This window comes from Leuresthes tenuis, unplaced genomic scaffold (assembly GCF_036924035.1).
Source record: "Leuresthes tenuis unplaced genomic scaffold, fLeuTen1.0.hap1 SCAF_10, whole genome shotgun sequence".
Lineage (NCBI taxonomy): Eukaryota > Metazoa > Chordata > Actinopteri > Atheriniformes > Atherinopsidae > Leuresthes > Leuresthes tenuis.
In genome coordinates this window covers 28,604,586-28,629,121 of record NW_027325364.1, presented here as the reverse complement: position 1 = coordinate 28,629,121, position 24,536 = coordinate 28,604,586, and the positions used below count along the sequence as shown (strand labels likewise).

The window sequence follows — 24,536 nt, the reverse complement described above, 5'->3', positions numbered from 1 at the left end:
ACTCGGTTTGTTTGTTTGTTGGTTTGTTTTTTTCTTTCTTTCTTTGACTCCCCCTCTCTCTGCTCTGAGTTTCTCTTGCAAAGACCAAGTAGCAGAAATCATCACTGAATCATCACCTTTCCTCGGTAGCTTTAATGAAACCATCATCATTTCCTGGAAGTTCAAGTTGTGGGATGTAGACCTGTAGCAGTCCAACGCTCTTTTTTCTTTCCTTTTTTTTTAACTACTTGTGTTTGTTTTTGTTTTTGTTTTTATTGGGGGGGGGTTGCTGACCATGTCATATTCACTGGATGAACATGGGGTAGAGATGAGCTAAGAAATGCCTCAAGGTGTTTCATCATTTGACACATGAACGACGGACTTGCACATTTTTAAATAATGGGGTTGATATTAAACAGCTTTTTTCCAATTTACAGCCTTAATGTATCTTTTTTTCCCCCTCTTCCACATAAATATATGCACTTACATATGTTGGGCTACTGCAGTGAATCCACGGTCTGCCTTCAGCTATGTTATAAAAACCTGCTTCTTGCTTTGAAGGGAATTAAATCGAGAATGTCGGACTTGATGAATGGAAGATTCTGAGCCGATGATGTGTTGTTTCTGCCTCGGGGCTGCTTTCAAATGCGCTGACTGGCTGGGGAAGCTTCCTAGGGTTGAATTCGGAGTTCCCAAAGTGGGGTCCGTGGAACAAAAAGTGGTCCTTACTAGGGTTGAAAGAGGGTCTAATATATCTGGTCAGACTTTAGTCTGAAGTGTAAGTTGGGTAGCACAGCCAAACACATTTGGAGTGTCAAACACAGATTATTAGCGTTTTGACTTTTTTTTCACCTCCGCTGGTTTGAGGGCCTTTTTATTTGTCTTGAAGGTGAAGTTCTGGATTAATCAGTTAAGTGTGAAAAGAACAACAAACAGAAACAATAAATCAAATAAAATCAAATCCACTGTGATATTTCAGAGCAGTCCTGGTGGCAGTGACGCTGCCAGTGGTGACCCTGATGGTGGTTTCTCAGTCACTTCTCTGAACTACTCCCACAGGAAGCTGCGGTGTGATGTTTGTATGAACATCTGCCTGGTTTCTTTTAGCTCAGAACGGAGAGCCAAATCACAAAGTTGCCACCTACTGCTTAAACACTGCTCTCTGTGGCTGCCAATCTGCGGATTTCTTGGCCCTCGCTGTTCGGATGTGTGCAGCAGCATGAGTCTGTGGATGAGCCCAAAAATAAACAACAACCAAGGTTTCCACACATGAGCGTTTCAGGACAAAAAGGAGGTGGATGGATTGTAGGAATCGATGGCTGATCGACCGTTAAATCAGTTGACAGCTGAAGACGAAACAAAGCAGGTTCGTCTTACACTTGTCAGGCTGCTTTATTCTCTGTGTCAGAAATGATTGTAAAAACAGGCGTTTGGTGATGGGCTCTAAAAAAAAACGGGTGTTTAATCGGGTTCTTTCCTGTAGGCTGATAGGTTCAGTCTGTGTGGCGTAACAGCGTGCACGTGTCTTGACTTTTGACGCAGGGATATAAAAGGACATCATCATCATCACCACTCGCAGTTTGACCTGCCATTTGGAAGCCTGACATGAAACGACACCCGGAAATAAAGCTCACCATCATCCTCTCTCTTATCTCTGATGTAGACTTTTGTGGAGTCTTGTAATAATAATAATGATAATTTTTTTTTAAAGCGCGCCCTCGTGCCCTTCATCCGCTCTCTAACAGACGCAATTAATAGCGCATCGTGTTAATTACACCTTCCTTTTATTTAGGTGACTTGTATTCCCCATTAGACTCCCATGGAGACGGAGAGAGAGAGAGAGAGAGAGAGAGAGAGAGAGAGAGAGAGAGAGAGAGAGAGAGAGCGAGAGAGAGAGAGAGAGCAAGCGGCTGTGCCGTGGAGAAGGAGCGGGGGGAGGATAGTTGGTGGTCTTGCGCCATCTAGTGACAGCCGAGGTTGAGTCTGAGCTCTCTCGTCATTCTGGACGCTGTCACATCGCTTCAGTTTAAAATTCAGGAGGGTTTGGGGCAAAAGGTATTTGTGTTTTTAGGGGGACTTGGTTTGGAAACATTTAGTATTTTTGTGAGTGGAAGCACGTGCAGATCAGTGAGTAACCAGAGGAGATGTCGAACTATCCCATCAAACTGATCAGAAAGTTTGCATTTAATGACTTCACAAGTCCGTCCTCCTAAAGGAAAATCTCCAAACTGTTTTTATTATTTCAAAATAAATCATCTCCTGCAGGTAATAAACACTGATGGATTCATTCTTTAACCATTCAAAGGTTAAAGGTCGAAGGTTCAGTGAATGTTTTCCAGTGTAAGACAAAGTCCAAGTGTAAACAATAAAGTGAACAATGGGGAACATTCAGCTCTGCCTAAATAACCAGACTTACCCACCTGATGGTTTTACACATTTTTGCCAAACTCCAGATCCCAGCCTTGAAGAGTTCTGTTCATCACAACAATTTGTCCACAGTGAAACTAAAGGATCCTTTTTAAAGTAGGTCTTGGGACGTTAGTGCAGACGTCTCAGCCTACAAGGTCTGCAAGATCAAATTTCACTGTCCTGTCTAAGGCCTTGTCTGTATGTTACAACATAATTTTATTCAATCTCTAATTTCTTGTTTTATTCTATTGACAGACATATGAATTATTGCCTAAAGCTGTAAGTAGTAAAATAGCACATACAGTACAAATATGGGCATCAAGACACAAATAAACTACCAATGCTGACTATAATATAAAACCTTATATAAGATCACACAATGTGTCACAATGTAATGATTTGCAGGCGTTTAATTAATTGTGAAAAGAAATGTTTTAGCAGTGAACTTTATTTACTCCCCAGTGATTTTCAACTCATGTTTTCACACAAAGTCAAACAACATGTCCATCTCTGGAGCGTGTGAAGATGAAACAGGCCTCTGTATCCATCACTCATTCAATCTTAACTGTTGTCTCTCACTGCTCACACCCCCACCCTTTCCACCTCCTCCCACCGCCCCACCCTCCCACACACAGATAACGGCAATATCATTCCCCCATTTGACATTGTTGTTGTTCAGTCTCACTCAGATGCATCGCAGCTAATTACACTTTGCATACTTAAGTACACAAATGCGCGTGTGCGTTCATTTGTAAACGAGTTATTGTTTAATTATAACTTCACATGAACTTTGCTGATCAGTGGGGCGAATCGTGTCTCCCCTACAGCGCGTAATTATTCGAGTTATAATTGCTCGGCCCGCTTGTGAGACATGCTCAGCTCACACCAACAGTGTCTGTGACAGACCCTGTTTGAGGGGGTCCGGCGAAAGACCATCCATCCGCTGTCTGTACCTGCTTTATCCCATTCAGGGTCGCACATCGGGGAGCCTATCCCAGCTACCATTGGGAGCAAAAGGCAAGGCAACACCAACGATATAAATATTTACTGTGACTAACCTATAGCCACATTTACATCAGTTACAGCTGACCCTCACCTCCCATGCCTCTGGGTCTGTGGCCCCATCCTCTCTTTTAACCTTATACAAAATAAAGATTCTATATGCATTAACACTTTAAAATCAATAGACTTTGAATATATGTAAATTGAATGTACAATTACATCAGACAAGAATGCTTTGTGAACAAAAGGCGTATTATAGTTCTAGTGCCTTTATTATCATGTGTAATTAACACTTCGGCAACACAAATCACTCTGAAGCTAGATCCCCTCGCTGCTCATTTCACACTCTTCTTACACCCTCTTCCTGTGTTCCAACGACCAAACATGTGATTGTGGCCAGCCTATACCGAGGTCTTGAAACAAAGCTGACGGTTCACAGGACGATCAGAAGGAGGAGAGAAGATCCGAGGAGAGAAAACTTCTTCCTTGGTACTCGTGTCTGAGGGGCCACAAGCTGTTATGTTGTAAGGGGCCACAAGCCTAAATTTCTCTTCTCAGTAAAATCATTTTGTGGAAGACAAACAAAGACTCATTGTAACAAGACTGAATGGGCTTTATGAGGCAAACGTTCGTCATCTGGAGAAACACTGTTTTGCTGTTCAGCAGGCTTTAGCTCAGGTGTCTTTGTGGTGTCACTTGTTTACAGTAATTAAAGTGGGAATCACAGTCGGACAACAGTGTGTGCAAGTGAAAACAGTCATCCTCCTGGACTTAGACAAAGATGCCTGCACTCAAATGGATTTACGAAAGTGAGTGACATTCTCTATGTGCTAAAAAAAAGGGAAAGAAATTAAAATAAAAGGCTTTAAACAAGACAGTGAGGACTGTCAGGGATGTCTGCATTATCAAAGCCTGAGCTGAGAAACTAGAGAAGGAACGTCAAGCCACATAATGATGGGTATCACAGTGAGGCCTCCCTCAGGCAGGTCTGTTGGGTCCCAGCCTGAGGAGGGCTCAGAGGGGGCCCACCGCAGCACTCTGCACAGGTTTCACTCAGACGAAGACCATTTCTTCTTCCAAGATTTGTCAGGGAATGTTGTGCCACTTGTGAGGCGGAGGCCAACCTCGTGCCACCCTTTAACCCCTCCCCGGTATCTCGGTTAATGCTGGATTTATCACCAGGCAGGAACAACATTTCCATCCATCTTTCAAGAGCGTCTGCTGAGTTCTCGAAAGACAAATAAAAAGCCGAACTAATTGCTGTGGATCCCTTTCTGGATATATCAGCCTCATGGAGGAGCGTGACAGCGAGAAATCAAGCCGTGGCGCAGAGCGGAAAGCCTCCATGAATCACGTCTGCATCGCACAAACGCCAGCAGAGGCGGCAGTGGTGGTGTTAGTGGCTGAGGAATAATCATTGGGGAGGCAGTCCAAATTAATAGTTCAGCTGAGACCGCCTCATTCTCCATCATTAGGCCACATTACAGGGCCACAATATACATCATTAAACCAGGCATAAACAATTCATTAAAAAGTCGTTAAGAAGACAAGCTAATGTCAGTTCTCCCTGTGGTATTAATAGACTATAAAATGGCAGAGGGTTAAGGCAAAAAGGATCATTCTGCAACAACTATCCAGTCACTCTTCCTGACAAATGGCTAGTTGTTGTGATTTCAGCCGAGTCTGCTTTTCTCCCAGACACACAGCTCGCCTTATGAAGCCCCAGGTTGATACAGTGACACAACTTACGGTTTGCTGCTCACTGGAGCCGGAGAATAAGGAATATGTGCAATGTAAGAACTCTGCAGCCACTCCGTCCCTCAGCCAAACAGCTTCTAATATCTGTGTCCCTACGGAATCAAAAGAAGACGGTGAGAAAGAAAGAAGCCACGCCGCATCAGTCATCAGCCGTAAGTTTATTTAAAACCTAGTGAAAGGGAAGCACCCGGTTTCGTCATGACAAAGGAACAATCCTTCCACACACAACAGCAGCATTCGTCGCAGGATGTCCTACCAGTGCACGGCAAGAAGGTTGGCTGATAGTTCAAAGTCTTTTAAACTATATCATTTACTACTAAAGAGTGGCAGAAGACAGAGTGCATATTGATTACAGGAGAATTGGGCTACTTGAGGCAGGAAGAAAATACAAGTGGAGAAGGAAAGTGCTTCATTAGTCAAAAGGGTCCAAGCATGGTGTTTTGTTAGTTTGTCTTAATAAAGACCATCTCTGATTTCCTGTATAAAGAATACACTGCCAGTGTTCTCCCACTGTGTTCCTCTAGTTATTACTGAAGTAATTATACTTTAAATGTACTTGAAATGACTGCCTGGCTTTGGGTGGGCCAGTAAAAATGTGCTGTATGCACTTCTTGGCTTCCAGTCAGCCAGCGATAATGAGATTACTTTCAGCTACATCTTCAGTAATATTTGCATCATACCCTTACCCCACCCACTTTGTGAGTGAGAACCAACAGGAAAAATAGTCATTCTAAATTAAAAATCAAAGCGTTTTTAGGGGTTTTCAATCAAGCCAACGATAAGACTGGAAGATCGATGACGGTTTGACGTCAGGGTGACCAGTACAAGGACTGGTCAGGGACAAGCTTAGCCTGCTTCAGCATAAAGTCTGGAAGCAGGGAAACTGCAACCACTGCAGCTCACCCACAATTTAAAAGGTATAGGGGACAATAAATTACAACTCTGTTTGTATATGTGGAGTAATTCAAAAGCTTTAAAGCAGACATTAAGTGCTTAAAAACCAGCACTGGGTCGTGAAAAGTGCAAAAAGAAAAAAACTAGACTCAAAGAAATGTTTGAATCGTGTCGGCACCCACAGATACACCACACAGAGAAGTAGAAATAAATAAGATTTGCATATAAATTCACATGGCTGATATACAGTTTATGGCGTAGAAACTGGTCAGACCCAGCGGCGACCAGGTTACTGTGTCTTACTTTGGTTGAGGGCCGTAAAAGCAAAGCACTTCACCACAACGTACACCACATGGACGTCACCACGTTCAAACAGGAATATAAGGCACAAATATTTACTAGGAGCGTGTGCTTCAAAGAAAATTTCAAGTTTTCTGACAAACAGAAAAGCTTCCCTGGCACCTCTGCCACACTGTAACTGTGGCTCCACATGTCACAGAAACAGCAGTATACATCTATCAAATCATACAATTACTGCAACATTCAACAGCCAGTAAACTCTGTGTTTTATGTACATCCTGTGTGGTTGTTTCAGAGGAACAGCAAAGGTGGGCAACTTCAAAGCTGACTCCGTCCGGTGTAAAGACCATCCCCCTTTGTGCTGGTTTCTGGAGTAAAGAATGTGCTTTTAAAAGAAAAAAAAGTTATATAACGATAATGATGTGTATGTATGTATAACCCCTGAGTTTGAGGACAAATACTGAGGTCACATGAAATACTTACACCGTCTCATTTTAACGTTTTAATTACAGGGCTCCTTCTCATCAGTGGAAGCGATCACATGATGCTCAGTATGGACAAGAGAATGAAAGTCTTTTAAACTATATAATTTACTACTAAAGACAAATGTCTTGAAGGCCCAACACGCCAGCCCTAAAATAAAACAGCCGAAGCAATCACTGAGAAAATGAATGATCTGTATGACCCAAGCACACGCGTTCGCGTGCCTGACTTTACTGTGGCCAGCGAAGCGTCGTATGCAACTAAAAGTGTTCTTTGACGAAACACTCTATATTTCAATTATCCGGCCGAATTAAACAGTAGCCGACCTGGAGGAGGCGACGTCTGATGAGATTCTCTACCGATCTAAAATAATCCAACAAAAAGTTCAGTTCAACACGGGTTTCCATCACACGTTCAATTAAGAACCACCACGGCATCAAATTAACATCGTCGCCTCAGTTTAATGTGTTTGGAAAGTGGCAGCAGCGACGCTGACGCTTTTGAAAAGCTAACGCTCCTCTTTGTGGTGGCCGGTTAAAAGTCTGAAATCTGTTAATTGAGCCAAACAGGTCGGTTTGACGATGACAGAGCAGAAGCGACGCACTAAGTCATTTAAACTTGCTTATTTGGCTTTTACAGCGTTTAATTGTGTTCGTCACGATGCTTTTATTTCAAATGAGTCGTTCTGCTGTGAATTTGATGCTTCTGGATGTCTTTGTTATGGTACTTGGAAATTTAGGCAGTTTTTACTTCCTCTTTAACAAGTCCCAGCATGTTTTCTTAATGCAAAGGCGCCATCAGTGTCACTCCTGTGTGGCTGATGGGCTGTTTTCTCTTTCTTTCTTTCTTTCTTTCTTTTTTTTTTCAGCATAACATCCTTGATTGTGAGTCTGCAGTTTGTAGCAACAAAAGTTAGATTGTACATTACACACTGTATGCACAAAGCTCCCCTTTGATTTCACCTTCCATGTGCATATCTTTGAACATGACTGCAGTAAAATTGATTTATAATTCAATTAAAATCAAATGGGCTGGATGAGGACAGATGCCTTCAGAATGAGACTCCTTTATACTCACAGAATTTAAAACCCACCACCTTCAGTCAAATAAAAAAACAAAATATTTCTTTACTTCCTGTAATCATCATTTATCAGGCGTTTTTTACCTAATCACTAAGGGAGCTGAGAAGTGAACACTCCTCAAGTGACTTCCTGAAACATCAGTGGTTCTGCGCTGTAACGGGATCGAAAAATAAAATCTTTCTTGCGCAGATTTTTGCAGATGCAGACAACACATCCTCTGCAACATTTAGAGCATGAGCATTGATACCCCCCACAGTAAAAACAGCTGTGCCCCACGTCACATCAAGGCGGCGTCACAGAATCAGCTGAGTGACCACAGCTCCATTGGTTAGAGTTATTATCAGCTTGCCTTTACACACACAGCTGTTCCGCCTCTCTCAGAGGCGTATCTGCTGTGCAACAACTCTGACCATTTGACAAGCCTGCAAAGACATTTAAGCAGTCGGCAACAGAAGTAACGTCCATTTGAAGGATGCACGTCCCCCAGCAGAACACTGCACCGTAACAACATGCTTACTTTACCCGTCAGTGGTTATAATGGTATGGCTGACCGTTATAAGCAGCAGTTCAAAATGCTATCCTCAAAAAACTTAAACAAAAAGCATAGAAATGGACTCACAGTGAAGCGAAGTCACAGCTTTTATGTTACTGAGGAATTAGAAATGTGTTTGGGACTCTACTGTCTGCCATCTGGATGTTCCATTACATACATTCAGCAAACCTATCTGCGTCACGGTTTGTGGGCGGGCGTGATTCGAAACAAGACTGAGCCTAAAAGAGGGATGAGTATCAAATGTCTGTGGTCAAACTGCATTAAACTAGTGTTTTAGTGGTGCTCTCAGAACATTTACTGTATCTCATGTGGTGAAAACATGCTTCAGGGGTCATTAAGTGTACTTTACGTTTGCATGGTTGCTGGAAGCCGTTCCACCAATCTCAAATGAGGGAAACAAAAATAAAAAAAGATGGCTGTAGTGGGGTGACTCACTCCTCCCCCTAAAACCGGCTGCTATGAACAGAGCTGTAAAGATGGGATTAAAACGAGAGCAGTGGTACTGTGACCAAAGCGTGTCACCAAAAATTCTGTAAATAATGATTTCCTGCCACAAAAAGATGCAGCAAAGGCACAAATTTGGTGCCTAAAAATGCTTCTGAACATAATGAATGAGTCGCTCGACACGCTCGAACTTAAAGGTTGTTTTTTTCACAACACATTCCATGAAAAAAAGCATCATTTTGTTATAAAGTATATTTAGACTAAAAAAACTCTAAATAATAGGCGTGGTACCTTTTTAAATTCCGTGAGAATATCAAACCAGCCCGTTGGTTTTCCACGTTCCGACAAGGCACTGACCTTCAGTCAACGTGAGCAAAGTTGTGTCACAATGTTGAAGTCCCTTTTTGTTCGCCTAACAAGGCGGGATCACGCCCAAAAAGTTCTGTTGTTTGTGTGCGCCGCATCTTGAAGCAATGTCTCCATATCGAATGTGTTTGGCATTACAATTTGAAAGTAGTGACTTCAGGGACGCTGCAGCAGTTTTAGTGCAACAACCTCATTTTCAACAAAAAGAAAAACTGTCTCATGTCCTTCACTGTGGATCTTTAGTCCTTTGCATTCGGTCATTAAAAAAAGCATCCCAGGAACCTCCTCACATAGTTGCTGTGCATTATTTACCGACCACTGAGAGAGGATCTCGTCTGTGATACAGTTAAAGGCAGGTACGCATTCTCCTCCAGCATCTGACCTGCCCCTGACTCGTTTTGGAGCAGCATCTGCTGGCGAGCATCTCCCTCCGCATACTACCTCTTGGCAGTGAGAAATGAGATGATGGTGGGGTCACTGAGTGAAACTTTTCTTGATGGCCACGCTGGGGAAGAGGCCGGAGAGTTCTTGGACGACCCGCATGTCAATCTGCGAGCAGAAGGAGACATCCAGGAGGAGAAGCCGAGGACACGACTGGAGGAGTTTCTTCAGTGAGGTGGCACTCACCAACCGTGTACCTGTGTGGAAGTCGAATCACAAATGAAATGAGGAAAAACTGCACTGCATGCTTTGCAAATATCTCACAGGAGCAGAGAAATTAAAACAGGCGTTCTATCTTTCAGTGAATTCAGTAAGTTTGAATAGACAGCACCTGCAACTGTGTATAAGATTGGAATTCTTCATGTTGTATTCACAGATGATGTACATAACAGCATCCACACCAAATCCTGTTTTTATATCTAATACTTGGCGCACATGATTTGCTTTCCAACACATACCGACTGCTAGAACTGCCAAGAACCTGACACATCTACACGCTGTAACTAGCCGGCATAATGCTGTGCGGTCAAACCCATCCAGTTACACAACTGGAACTACAGCTGTCAAGCGCAGCGGCAGTGTGCTACTACAACTCTGTCTCATGAGCGACTTTTCATTCAAATCACCATTAAGCTGATTATTTGGGTCACTGTTTGCAGCGAACTGTTTTCAGGTCTCTTCCCACAAACATGTCGACTGTGTAGACAAACTGAATCACAAGTGCACCGTGTGCTTCCCACCATAAAGTGTTCGGCGCGCATTATCGTGGCCAAATTATCAGAAAGCGCCATGATCACAGCAACGAGTTCCTTTCACAGTCTTGTTCATTTACAAAATGTGAGCTAAATGTCACATTTAACTATGGGGGGCAAAAAATAGGTATCATAATTTAAAATAAAAGTGCAATTGTGACATTTTCTCTTTGATGTAGTCTTTTATACCATAATGTGATGATGGCCGTGTACAAAGAGTAAGGCAGACACGCTTTAATGCAGCCTTTAGACAGTAATCTGCATGTCTTATCGACAGAATGAATATTGTCCTCAGAGGCTGGCTGCTTGGAGTCTGATGATGACCCTCATCAATGAATAAGAAATATTGGCATGCAGATGCGTGGGGTAAGAACATACCGAGTATATCGAGATGCTGCAGCGATGGGCAATTGGCGGCCAGCTCCTCAATGTCCGAGTCGCAGACGGTGCGATTGGCGGTGAGGAAAAGCTTTCGCAGTCGTGGCAGTTTGCGAGCGAGCTGCTGGAAGCATCCGGTGCTGCTCTGCAGAGTGGGACACCAGCCCAGGTCCAGTTCCTCCAACATCCTGAGCAACCAGAACATGCAAGAAACCCGTCAGGACTCAAAGCACAAATCAGTCATTCACAGAGGAAGTGTATCTAGTTTATATTCATCTGTGGTTGCAGTAATGAATTGAAACACTTAATTAAATATTCATATTCATGTTCTGCCACCATCGTGTGGGACGAGGCAGCGGACCTGCCGGTATGACCCACCTGCAGCCTGAGACAAGCTCAGCCAGGCCTCGATCTGTCAGGTTTCTGCAGCGCCACAAGTCCAGAGAGCAGAGTGAGCGACAGCGAGTGGCCAGCATACTGGCCACGACGTCATAGTCTTCAATCTGAAGAAGAGACAGGTCACTCTAACTGATGTGTGCAGCAGTTACAGTGACGCTTCACGGGGGATCTCTAGAGGGTCAACAACTGCTTAAAAATGGATCCTCTGTCAGGCTGTTCCTTAGTGTCAAGTAATGTTGGCCATAGATGAAAAGCATTTTGTCCAGAGATTAAAGCAAACAGTTAAAAAACCAGCACATACACTTTTGCCAAAGAAAAAACTAGCTGGGGAACATTTGTCAGAGTTAACATTACATGGATATTCAAGCTTTGGCTCAGAGATGCTTTCTTCATGCATTGCTGATGATGATGGCAGTCATGACTTCAGAGAGCACAAGAGAAAACTGTACAGAAATGTTGAATTTTACTATCCGTTTTCATTGTTATATCAATATCTGTGTCAAATATTAAGCAGTGATGTGACTAAGTGAGTAATTGTGTTAAAAAGAGTGGGCGAGTTATATTTTCGTCTAATCCCAAAATTAGTGTTTATATGTGGTTCTTTTAAGGCAAGTTCCTCCACTAAAACGTGTCAAATCCATCTACACACTCACCGTGTGAGACAGAGAGTACACGTGCATTATTAAACATATCTTAAACGCATCTTGAAATTTAGTGGCGCTAATAAATGGATGAACTACTGCAGAATAATTTGATGAGGGACTAGATGCCGACTGTACCCTTTCCCATTGAAGCCAGCAGTTGGTGAAAGAGGCTTTTTTGTCCAACCACAAAAGGAGCTTTAAAAAAACTAATACAAATATAATAAAGTAAGAAACACTGTGTGGAGTTTTCCTTTCAGTTTACACACAAAAGTCCCATCTGAGATTTTATGTAATGTCTGAACTGTAACAGCAGAGACTGAGAGCGCCGGCTACATTCACCTGGATAAATCTCCATTAGGAGGAAATAAGAAAAGAGACGAAACCGACGAGAAAAAGAAGAGCAGGAGTAGAAAAAGAATATGGACGGTTGTTTTGAAGAGAGACTAGGCAGGAAAATCACCATCATCTGCCCAATGTACTGTAAACAGACGACCTCTCCATGCATGGGAAGCTTCTTCACAGCGGACTTAAAAGGTGATATGAATACATCTAAGCATTTGCAAAGTTCCAACTGGGTTGTGGAAACCATGGAAACCATGTCAGCGCATGCTGAAACCAAAAGGAAATATATGAGATTAAACAAAACCTAATGAGCAAGATCTATGTTGGGAAACAAGAATTTTCTGACATAATGTGGCAGGAATATTACCTCACTAAAATTTAAATACTTTCCCTGATACCGTAAATAACTGATGGAAAAAATAATGGGGTGCATGGACTTCTTAAGGGGGCATACAAGAAGAAGTTGAGGAAACTTTGGCCTAGACAAGCAAATTTTCATCTTATTATTATTATTATTATTATTATTTTTTTTTTAAATTGGGAATCCAAACATATGTGAAGGTTTTGCACTCTAACTATGATGTGAAGTAATAGAGAGGACAGCATTCAAGCCAGTGCATCAGTATTGGCCTAAGCTTTTTGCTGTGCCTTGGTACTGTATATTCTTTTAGAACAAGCTGCTTTCAAGATTCACGGGAGCTTGTGTAGTTACAACGCTGTGCTTCACCTTTTGTGTGTCTTTGTATACATTACCAATAATTACTGTCAGAGGTTTTATTTAAGGCTACCCATCTATAGACTACATTTGTTACACTCTTAGTCCAATCTCACCCTCACACAGCTCCCCAGGTTGAGGTGTCTCAGCTCTGTGCAGAAGGTAAGGACGCTCAGGATGGCAGTTTGCTGTAAAGAGAACAAAGACAAAGTAAAGTGAAAGTACAATTATTTAATCATACTTTCTTTACTTAAAGGGGAACTCCGGTATTTTTAAACCTGGACCTTATTTCAGGCATTAAATACGTTTATCCACTCACCGAGAACAGTTTGGAGAAAGTTGGCATCCTTCGGAAGATAATTAGATAACTCACGATCCATATAACGGAGTGAACAGGGCCTAGATGATGCAGCCTCTAAATAAGGCATTATCTGTCTTTATTTCACCAATACTTTAAGCTGAATGAATGAACAAACATGTACTATAGCTCTGTTAGCACATAGCTACTGTTATGTGGCTACTTGCTGCTATAGGAGAGCTAACGGAGGGAATTCTACACACACCTCTACTGGGACCACTTCATCCACACACATGGCGGCAGCACAACTCATTCACTCCGGTAAGAACGTCCAACTTACTCAAAGTCGTCGTTCACATTGTCAAAATTTGATAAATATCCTGCCATGTTGCACAAAACTAACAGTAGCAAACTCCGTCTGAAGTTAGCCGACTGTCACAGAGCATGGAGTAAATAAACTGTGCTCCAGGGGGCGTGTGGATGAAGTGGTTTCAGTAGAGTGCCTGTGTAGAAATCCCTCCGTTAGCTCTCCTATAGCTGCAAGTAGCCACATAACAGCACCTATGAGCTAACAGAGCTATAGTACATGTTCGATCATTCATTTGTCTTAAAGTATTGGTGAAATAAAGACAGATAATGCCTTATTTAGATATTTAGAGGCTGTACTTTCTATGCCCTGCTCTTTCCCTTTAAATGGATATACACAATCGCGAGTTATCTAAATATCTTCCGAAGGACGCCGACTTTTGCCAAACTGTTCTCGGTGAGTGGATAAACGTATTTCATGCCAGAAATAAGGTCTAGGTTTAAAAATTCCCCTTTAAGTGTCCCTAAACCCAGTTTTGTACACGGATAATGTTCAATTCAAGAGAATAGTGACTGGTGCACCACTCAACACCAGAACATCGAAAACATCAAATGTTGAAAATGAGGCATTTTACTATTTCGGGAAAAATATGAGCTCATCTTGAATTTGATGGTAGCAACAATACAAAAGAAAGCTGGAACAACGTAGGGCTGGAAAAGTAAGTGGTGTGAAAAGGAAACAGCTGGAGGAACATATTGAATTTGGTTAATTGGCAACAGATCAGTCATATTGTTTTTGGGTTTTTTTGTGAAAAGCACCTTACCGAAGCAGAGTCTCTCAGAAGTAAAGATAGTTCAGTAAAAGTTCAGCAACCTGCAAATCTGTGGCGCAATTTCAGAAAAAATCATTTTAAACATGAAAAGACTTATTCTATTATATCATCTACAGTATGTCATCAAAATATTCTGAGAATCTGGAGATTCTCTGTGTGCCAGGGACATGGCCAAAAATCGAAATTGGATGTCCGTGATTTTCAGGCCCTCAGGCAGCAACTGCATTAAAACAGGCCTGAGTCTTTAATGGAAATCACTGCATGGGCTCAGGAACACTTCCAGAAATCCCTGCCTGTAAATACAGACAGGGATCCACAAATGCAGATAGAAACTCTATCAAAGAAGAAGCCATAGTGAACATGATTCTGAAACTGTTCCGTGTTGACACCAACCAAAATTTGACATTGTTTTTGTGAGTCATGGAAGCCGAGGCCCCTCATAGTCATGAGATGCTTCACAAAGATAAACAAGGTCCTGTCACTACTTTTTTAGGAAGTGTTGATGCCTTTCTCCGCCCCTTGCTGTTTACACCCTTACAAAACCCTGACTATAAAAGTGCATACATTAAAATAACAATATGTTTAAATAACCGTAACAAGCCTGGTCGTGCCATCTGCCTGACATTCCTTCAAAGTGATCTGCTGTCTGCACACTCAATGAACACTTTCAGCATTTAAGGGAATTTAATAATGTGCAAGATATAATTTTTACACGTCTTAACGGAGGAAAACAAAGAGCGGACAGAACCTTCTCCAGTGGTCCTCCAGCTATGATGGAGTTATGGGAATTCAATGCTGCAACTGCCAACACGTGTACCTCAGTGGCAGGAGAAAGTGTCAGAGATGAAAGTGGAGGCCTCTTGTGTGTGTGTGTATGTGTGTGTGTGTGTGTGTGTGTGTGTGTGTGTGTGACTTATCCTGGCACCTTTATAAACGCCTCTCTCTGGCGAGCTACTCATTTAATTATAGCAGTGACAGGGTAATGACAGCTGAGACGTCAGGGGCCTCAGCAGACACACAGCTCGCTCTGTCTGTCCAGGTGTAAACAACCTGCAGTAAGCTGACTGGCTCCACCGCAGACACTCTACACCACCTATTGCCAGCCATTCTGAAACATGACAAACTCTGCAGAAATGCTGAGGTGCAACACCAAAACATATCAGAGAGGTTTTACACGTCAGACGTGTCTGAACCTGGACACATGCACTGTGTCCTTAAAAACCTCCGGACCCTGAGATGACTCAGTTCCTCTAAAAGGATGACCACAGATATGCAGCATTTGCCAGCTCACAACATGAATCATCAGAAAAGCTGCTTTTTATTCTTTTATTTGACACAATGGAGCAGCCTTCTAAACGTTTACCAGTAAAAACTGCAACCAGGGACAAAAGTAGTTTTTGAGACACCTTGACAAAATAAGACATTTCAGCTTTATTTATATCGCTCCAATTCCCAACATAAGTCACCTTAGGGAGCTTTCAAACAGAATTACAGAATATTCAATTAAATTTTATTTATATAGCGCCAAATTATGACAAATGTCATCTCAAGGCACAAAATCAATCCAATTCGGTCGCATTCAGTTCATCCTTCCATCCCATTTACTGTAAGCATTCGTTCTGTTTAGGGCTGCAGCGGGGCCAGAACCTACCCCAGCTGCCATAGAGCTGGGTGCACCCTGGACAGGTTGCCAGTCAATCACAGGTGTAGGAGAGACAAACAACCATGCACGGCCACACACACACACACACCTATGGTCAGTTTAGAATCACAAACATGGATGTTTTTGGAATGTGTAAGGAAGTCAGGAATACCCACAGAAAAATGTGCAAACTAAACACATTTTCAGGAGCAAACACCCAGCACAGCAGTCAAACTGCTCAAAGGTTTGTGTTGAGAATAAATACAAAAAGCAAAAAAAAAAGCATTTCTAACCCAGAAAACTATGTGCTTGATGCTCCGCACATTTGCATTTTTTGTAAAAACGGCAGACTGGGAGTGTATAATAATCCAGCCTAATTCCCAATAAAGCTGCTCTCGTTCACACCTTTTGCCATGTCTTTTGTTAAACAGCTTAAGGCCTCAAAATATGTGATTGAAAATCAGCCCAATGAGGCCACACATGCAACCTTACAGTCCCTTAAAGCATTTCCAGACTGCCGCTCTGCTCTAATAAAAGTAACAACATATGTGCATTGAATTCAGCTATACTTGCATGTACAATGATCTCCCAAAGACAAAGTTTGAAGCAGCAGAATGTCTTGAAAGTTTTCTCACACAGTCCACATACTTTGTTTAATAACTCGATTCTGCTCCCCTGCATGTATACTAGGACAAGGACAGTGGTCCAATTAAATGGTCAGTTCAAGCTGTAATCTTTGCCCATCTCATGTAGGTACCATGCTGACAGAGGGATGCTGCTTGTTGACTGACTAACAATTTTGTGCTTTATGAAATTGCGGGGAGAAAAAAAAGAGCGATGAGTGTATTTTTGAAGGACATATCTTCCTGGAACATTCACTCTGATTCAGGTTATTGGTCTCCTCATGCAGGAGAAGACTCTCTATGGCCAGACTGGACTGAAGAGTCGAATGGAAAGCCACAACAATTGCTACTGCAGATGAAACAACCTGGTGGCACTCTGGTGCACCTTTACACACTGATGTTCGCAGCAAATGAACATGCTTTGGGAAGACATGAAGTATAGTTTTACTAATCAAAGGAATCATGAGTGTTGGAACTCTACACTTCCAGCCTAAAGGACATAGGATGCCTGAGCTCTGAAGATTATATTGCTCACCCTGAAGCTGTATCAGCATCAAAGTAATATTCCAGGAAAATACAAACAAAAAGCTTTGAAAGGTCAAAGGATTTTCACCTAGACGGGCTTGCTGTACATATAGATAACACAGATTCAAGTCTATAGGTGACTGCTTTGACAGCTGAGCACACCTACCTCAATTTTGGTTCGATAGAGCACCAGCCTGCGGAGGTGTGTGAGCTTGGAGATGTGTGTGAAGGCCTGTGGGTGGAGGCGGTCACAGGAGGACAGATTGAGCTCCTGCAGAGCGGGACAAGTCTGGGCGATGACCTCCAGACAGGCTTCGTTCAGGAAGTGACAGCAAGACATTTCCAGGCAGACCAGGCTGAGACCACAGGCTTTCAGAAAACTGAGGCGGGAGACGGAGAGACAGAGCATTATAAATGCATAAACCTCACAGCAGCAGCATCCTGGTTAGCAGTTCTTTCTTTCATAATTGAATTTTGAATGAGCTCTCATTTCATTTTTATGATAAACTGCACAAAGTTTCATTCCATTTGTCTTGTTTCAGAGGCAACAGTCCTTAAAATAGTTTGCACTTGTGACTATTTACTGTTTTTCCAAGGACATTTAACTGTTTTTCTAGCACCGGCCTGCTGGTAATCTAACCTGCTGAAGCCTGTCAGGGTGAGAGCTCCGCGGTTGCCGGTCCAGGACAGGTTGAGCCTCTGAAGGAGGGTGCAGCAGCTCTGCAGGTGGCCCAGGGAAGCATCACTCAGCCGGGCCCAGTAGGGCTGCAGACTCAGCTGGGTGTACTGCAGCGGGTCACAGCAGTGCTGGTGCAGCAGCCTGCAGCTCTGGGCCAGACGGCAGAGGTCTGGCAGGGTCAGGTGACTCAGTATCAGCTGGATGAGCTGTGGACGGAAGATGGGGAGAGGGGTCAGGAGAGGAGAGGAGAGAGGAAAGGGTAAGACAAGATGGGGGGAAGCAGAAAGAGCCAAAATAGACCAAAAAGGAAAACATAATAAAAAAGTAGTGTCACCTTGTAGCCTACAGAAAATAGTTAAGCATAGTAGAAAATAATAATTGGATCCCCTCTATCAGACAGATCTTATTAGTGGTTATCTTCGACACAAAGCACTGAGAGCAGGATCAGTGGGGAGGTGAGCTGACTTGTTTTGCTTGGTGTTCGTGTGCCTCTCAAAGAGAAAGAATGACTGTGCTCGTGTGAATTAACAATACGCTGTTTTCAAACCGGTATCAACAGACAGATAATAGCCATATTGTGTTTCTGAGACAAACACAGGGCGGTTGTGGAGACTTCTGTTAATGGCAGCGGTTTGGAGGGAACATAAGGGAACAAATATCAGGAGCATCACTGGTGTTTTGAAGCTCGCCTCAGATAACATGATACGTACAGCATGAAAATGTCCGTGCATACGAGATCAGGACAGTGTCAGAACGCGTCCAAGCCACAACGTTAATGTATTTGTGCGGAATGCAGAAAATGGTCAAAGGAAGAAGAAGTACACAAGTTTTTACATATCAGGACATAAGAAAAAAAAAATAAAGAAATCATCTGGTCCTGACGAGGTCGTGGAACTGCATAAATGGAACTTCAGACAACAAATATCTTCTTTTTTTTTTTTTTTTTTTTTTTTAAACTACACAAAAACACAGAAGCAGTGTGTCAGAAATAAAGTCCACCCTTACTGCTTAGATTGGAATTAAGAGGGCAAGCAGCAACTGGGTGCTGCTAATCAAATGCACTTTTACCTGATCCCCAGTAAGTGTGAGCACCTCTATGGAAGCAGAAGTGTTGTCAGTTTGCTGGTCTGGAGCATTTAGGTGTGTGTTAACACAAAGTCAAGGAGGAAAGACATCAGTAACGATTGGAGAGAAGCAATTGTTGCTACCCATCAATTAAGGGAGGGTTATGAGGCCATTTCCAAACCTTTTGGAGTCCATCATTCTACCGTTGGGTATCCCCAAGGTCAGACTCAGAGAAACTGCAAAAAACCCAAGAGCAACATCTCAGACTCTACAGGCCTCAGTTAGCATGTTAAATGTTAGTTCATGACTGAACAACTAGAAAAAGACTGAACAATAATGCCTTGTTTGGAACAGTTTCCAAAGCTTCCTTTATCTGAAATGAACGTGGCTCCATGGCGTAAGTTTGTAGAGTAGCATCTGAACAAACTGCAAGACTTCTGGAATTATGTCCATTGGACAGACGAGACCAGAGTGGAGATGTTTGGCAGTAATGCACATAAGTCAAAAACCAAACCATATCAGCACAAACACCTTATACAAACTGTCAAGCATGGTGATTTGGGCTTGTTTTGCTGCCATAGGACCTGAACACATTGCAGTTACTAAGTCGTCCATAAACTCCTCTGTATACCAAAGTATTCTGAAGTCAACTGTGAGGTCATCTGTCCAACAGTTAAAGCTTGGCTGAAATTGAGTTGTGCAACAGGACAGCAAAATTATAACAGAATGGTTGAAAAAAGGAATAAATCAAAGTGTTAAACAGTCCAGTCAAAGTCCGGATCTCAACCCAATTAAAATACCGTGGAAGGACCTTAAGAAAGCTGTGAATAAAAGAATATCTGCAAAATATCTGCAAACCTAAAGCAATGTTCTGTGGGCCAAGCTTCCTCTACAACAATGTGTGAGACTGACAGCATCACATAGAGAACAGTTAGAGCTGAAGTTATTGCTGCTAAAAGTGCTTGTACAAGCCACCGTATCACAGGGTGTACTTTTCCACAATCCCTCAGCACTTAGGCTTTCTTCAGTAAGTAATGACATGGTTCAATATAACCACCCTTTTTCTTTTCATCACCTCCTGATATGCAAAACTTGAGAATTCACAGAGGTTGTACTGTCTTTTTCACATGACTGTAAATATGGGATATATACACACATCTATCAATGCTGAAAGACATGAAGACAGGTGAAGATATGGATTAAGCAGGTTTAATAGCACTCTAGGTTGGTCACAGTCAAATAGTTTCAGCTTTACTTTAATGTGCACGTTCTGTAGTCACCTCATATGGCAGTTTGTCAAAGTAGCCATTGCCTGTCCTCTGGAGCTTGCCGTCTCCGCTTTGCCTGAAAGGCCCTCCCATGTCCGACAGCTCCTCTTCACTGTCACTCAGGTCACTTATGTCGATAAGAGGCATCTTGTAAAGGGCCAGCATGGGCATCTCTTTTACCCCGCGCAGGATGACGGCATCTAGCTCTGTGTAGTAGTCCAGCAGGGAGCTGTTGACCTCCAGGCGCAGCAGGTTGGTGGGGAAGTTGATATGCTTGATTTTCGGGGAAAACTGGCGCGCCTGGGGAGTCAGCGCCTTGGTGGGTTCCCCCGACCACAACACTTCCCACCTGGACAAGTGAAAGTGGATTGTGCAGAAATGTCTTGGATCAGAGCCCAACACTGATCACGCTGCAGTTCATTTGTGCTATTGTGCATATTATGCTTTGGAACTGTGCAGTGATATAGATCAGATGTTCATACTGTTCTTTGATGAAGAACTTACAGGGTAGGGCATTCTACTAAATTATAACAGAATGTTAAATCTTTACATTTTGTGTAACATGTTTAAAGTCTCATTATTGATACTTTCATATTGATGCTAAATCAACATCTGTTTAGTTGACAGCTGAATGTTGAACTTATTTAACTGTGATTAATGCACCGTCTTGTGTTTGGCATCATGTTCTCACAGGGAATCTGCTAAAAAACTATTCCAGAAATGCCTGAAATATAGCCAGGGCTCATTCCAAAATTGAGGAACTTGGCCTGTACTCAAAAACTCACAGTTACTTAATGCTGGTATTGGACCATTTTGGAGTGTTAGTAAACTTGAAATCTACCATAGAAAACTATTACCTGACATCAGCGGGCGGGTTCTGAGAGAAGGGGTTGTGAGAGCAGGCCAGGATCTGGACAATGGCTCCAGGGTAATAGGTCTCAAACACCTCCACTGCTGTAGGGTAGACAGGCTCCTCAAAGCCCAGCTCGATATAATCCTGGCTGTGGAAGCGATTTGGGGTGCGACGAAAAGGCAGCGGAGCACTGGCACACTGTTCCCACCACGTCCCGTAAGCTCTGAACACAGCAGTCTGGGTGAAGTCCCCTGAGCTGGGGTAAACATTGGGTACACCAGCCAGGTTCCACATGGTGTATGACATGCTGTTTTCACTGCCATAGTGGGAGCTGAAGTCCAGAACCTCCTTGGCATACTGCTCCACTTCAACACTGACTGGTAGCACCGCCCGCTGCCCAGATTCCACGGCCCGACGACTGGTCAGAGCCTCACCTCGAGTGCCACTCCTGGACCGCCGCCGCAGACATATATAGTAAAACATGCTCAAGAGGGTTAACATAGGGAACTCTGGGACTGATGGGGCAGAGGGGAGAAACAGAAGCTAGCGGGAGGAAGAGCCTCCAACTACTGGAGGCATATTGTCTCAAGGGCTTGGGATGTACAAAGCGCAGGCTAGAAGGCCGACTGCATGCATGACCTGTGGGGTTAGGCAGAGACAAACACATACAAGAGTGAAATCACCAAGACAGCAGGTCTGAGACACCACACATTGCAACTCTTGCTTAGTCCTAAAATAAACTAGATCATTTTGAATACAGAACCCCATGTATAACAAACTGGTCATATTTCTATCTGAGCAAGAGCAAAAGCTTTGCAAACTATGGAATTACCTCCAGATCTAAAAAGAACAAGTTTTGCCTACATGCAGTGCCATAAATGCAGTACTTTCAAAAGGTAGTCTAGTACTGCTGCTTGTTCATGATGTGCATGTTTTCAAAGGAGCAGTCTTGTTCCTAACAGCATGCAGGCAGTAAATTACGGTTAACATAACACAACAGCATTTCTTACTTCTTTTTTAATCAAAATGCACACTGAAAAAGTCCAAAGCAATTTCAACAACAAAGTCAGTCGCAGCTGCACGTCAGAATAACCAAAACACTCATCTTGAGGGTCAACTGATAGAAGCGACACTTTTACTTCAACCGAATCAAAGCTGTTGATCAGAGCAAGAACAACAGCGTCTGACACTTGTAAATGCCCATCTCTCCCGAATATGATGCAACAGACATTCAGAGTGATTCTACATTCATTTAAGTCTCAACAGGACTACGGTGGTCTTCAGTGAAGGTACTGCACTTTATTATAGATACAAACCATTACCAGCACACCGACCACAACCCCAAAATCAGCAAAAAGCTCTAACCTGGGCACTTTTTAATCCTTCACTAACCACTGTACAGTAGGTTCTGCTCATGGTTTCCAGGGTATGATTGACAAAAAGAGTGATCGGGATATCAGAAACTTCAATTTGAACGTACTGCTGCTGGCTACAGCGAGCTATGTCAGTCAGTTAGTAAGGCATAAAGGGACAACATCTGACTCACTAAACACAACAGTCCCATCAGCAGTACAGCTGATCTGACCTGACATGAATGTTTTTTTTTTTTTTTTTAAAATCAGCAGTTGATACAAAGTTAAAGTTTAACTTGTGACCCCATACTGACATAGCTATGCAAATATCAACTGTCATACTTAATCGGCATATCGGCTTTATAGCAGCTTAAAGAAAGCCAAAGAGCTACACTAATAAAAGCTTACTTTAAGCCCCTCCAAGTAAAATCAAGTTTAGCGAAAATTGCAATTGAAGCTCGTTAAATTACCTTACAACCTTGACTGCCTTTAAATACTTGTTCATAACAAACAGTACACGTTCAAGTGCCTGTCGTGAAGATCTTAGCTCAGTAAGACCACTAAAATTACAATCAATAAAGTCAATCCACTCTGAAAGGTGGGCTGTCTCCCACAACTAATGCTGTAAGTGAGTGTTAGCTCATGTTAAATAGCTGGTGTTAGACAGCCGGTGTTTGCTAGCTAGCCTACAGACTAGCTGAGCTGTCAAAACATAAACAGTTAGCTTCTGCTGGGTAGCTCTGCAAATCCAAACAATGAAGAGAAAGGAACATAAATTAAATTTACGGAAAACGTAGATCGACAAAATCCATTCATGAGGCGCAATCCCCGTCTTTCCTTTGAGTTATCCGGATATTAGAGCCCGCAAACAATATTCCTGTCGTTTATGTTGTGCTGCCTTCCTGGAACACTCGGACAACGCACCGACTCGTGAAGAGCACACAAAAACAAACCACATAATGTAGAGTAATTACATTAACTGTCATTTGTGTGTTGTCAAGTAATGGCGATGATGAAATAAAAACAAATGCTTTTTTTTTTTAGCAAAGTCTGTATTACGAGGATAAGCAAACAGTTTTCCTTTTTTGCGAAACTGCTTATATATCCTTCACCGTCGCTATGGCCTAACATTTCGAAGATAAACTATTGCATGCGAATTTTTTTTAACGAACCCTGTCAAACAAAACATAAATTATTTCGTTTACAACGGTGAATAAAAAGGGAACAGACACCCGAAATTGACAGATACTGTGCATTTTAAATGACGCATCATCACCAATCAGCAATCTGCCAACATCCAACAAGCGTTCTTTTAACGCAAGGGGCTATGGGGATTGTAGTTTTTTAGATTGGGAATGACGAGGCAGTATATTGTTTTTTTTTTCTCTCATAAGTGTTGGGTTGGTCAAAAAAACACATTGCAAAGTATTTTGATTTTACTTTTGCTTTTACAACATGTCATAATTGATGGCTAGTGTGGAATATAAATAACATTCAAGAGCTGATAATGAAAATTTAAAGTTCCACTGAAATCTTTGTAACATTGAACATATTTACATAAAAACATAATAGCAAATTAGGTCATGGGTCAATTTAGAACTCATTTTCACTAGCTGTAGAAGCAACTGCTTACACTGGGCTTTATATTTCACAAAAGTCCATTCATGATACCTGTGGAAGCACAGTGATCTTTTTCTTTTTTTTATTATCATTATTTCTTTGGAGACACAGAGGGAAATTTGGCACTTTACACGTCTCACACAACAGCTGGAAACTATTCACAGCACTTCCCTTTTTACATATTTTGAGATATTACAAAATATATTCAAAATGTCTTATTCCAAAATTAATTAAATCAAAATTTCCTCTCAAAATTCTACACATAAGACCCCACACTAATTTTTTTTTGCAAATTTAGTAAAAATAAAAAATGAAAGTTTAACATGGACATATTTAACATGACACTCAAAATTGAACTCAAGAGCATCCTGTTTCCACTGGTCATCCTTCAGATATTTCTACAACTTGAATGGAGTCCACCTGTGGTAAATTCAGTTGATTGGACATGATTTGGAAAGGCATACAACCGTCTATATAAGGTTCCATAATTGACAGTGCATGTCAGAGCACAAACAAGCCATGAAGTCCAAG

The 24,536-nt window shown here is 42.3% G+C and overlaps 2 protein-coding genes across 2 annotated transcripts in view; one reads left to right on the top strand and one right to left on the bottom strand.

Moving 5' to 3' along the window:
* Nucleotides 1–392, top strand: part of pou3f2b (POU class 3 homeobox 2b) — a 4,003-nt gene extending 3,611 nt beyond the window's left edge. Inside the window, exon 1 of the mRNA XM_072394832.1 lies at nucleotides 1–392. This exon is cut by the window's left edge and continues 3,611 nt beyond it. The gene's annotated coding sequence lies outside the window, so the exon portion shown is untranslated.
* A 4,895-nt stretch (nucleotides 393–5,287) lies between these two features.
* Nucleotides 5,288–23,688, bottom strand: fbxl4 (F-box and leucine-rich repeat protein 4). Its single transcript, XM_072394831.1, has 9 exons — nucleotides 23,172–23,688; nucleotides 21,038–21,672; nucleotides 20,193–20,529; nucleotides 17,809–18,053; nucleotides 17,335–17,548; nucleotides 13,058–13,129; nucleotides 11,220–11,344; nucleotides 10,842–11,029; nucleotides 5,288–9,908 (listed from the first exon to the last, which is right to left on the bottom strand). Exons 2-9 carry the CDS (start codon nucleotides 21,532–21,534, stop codon nucleotides 9,745–9,747), a joined length of 1,842 nt encoding a protein of 613 aa, XP_072250932.1. The 5' UTR covers nucleotides 21,535–21,672; nucleotides 23,172–23,688; the 3' UTR covers nucleotides 5,288–9,744.
* Nucleotides 23,689–24,536: the final 848 nt, after the last annotated feature.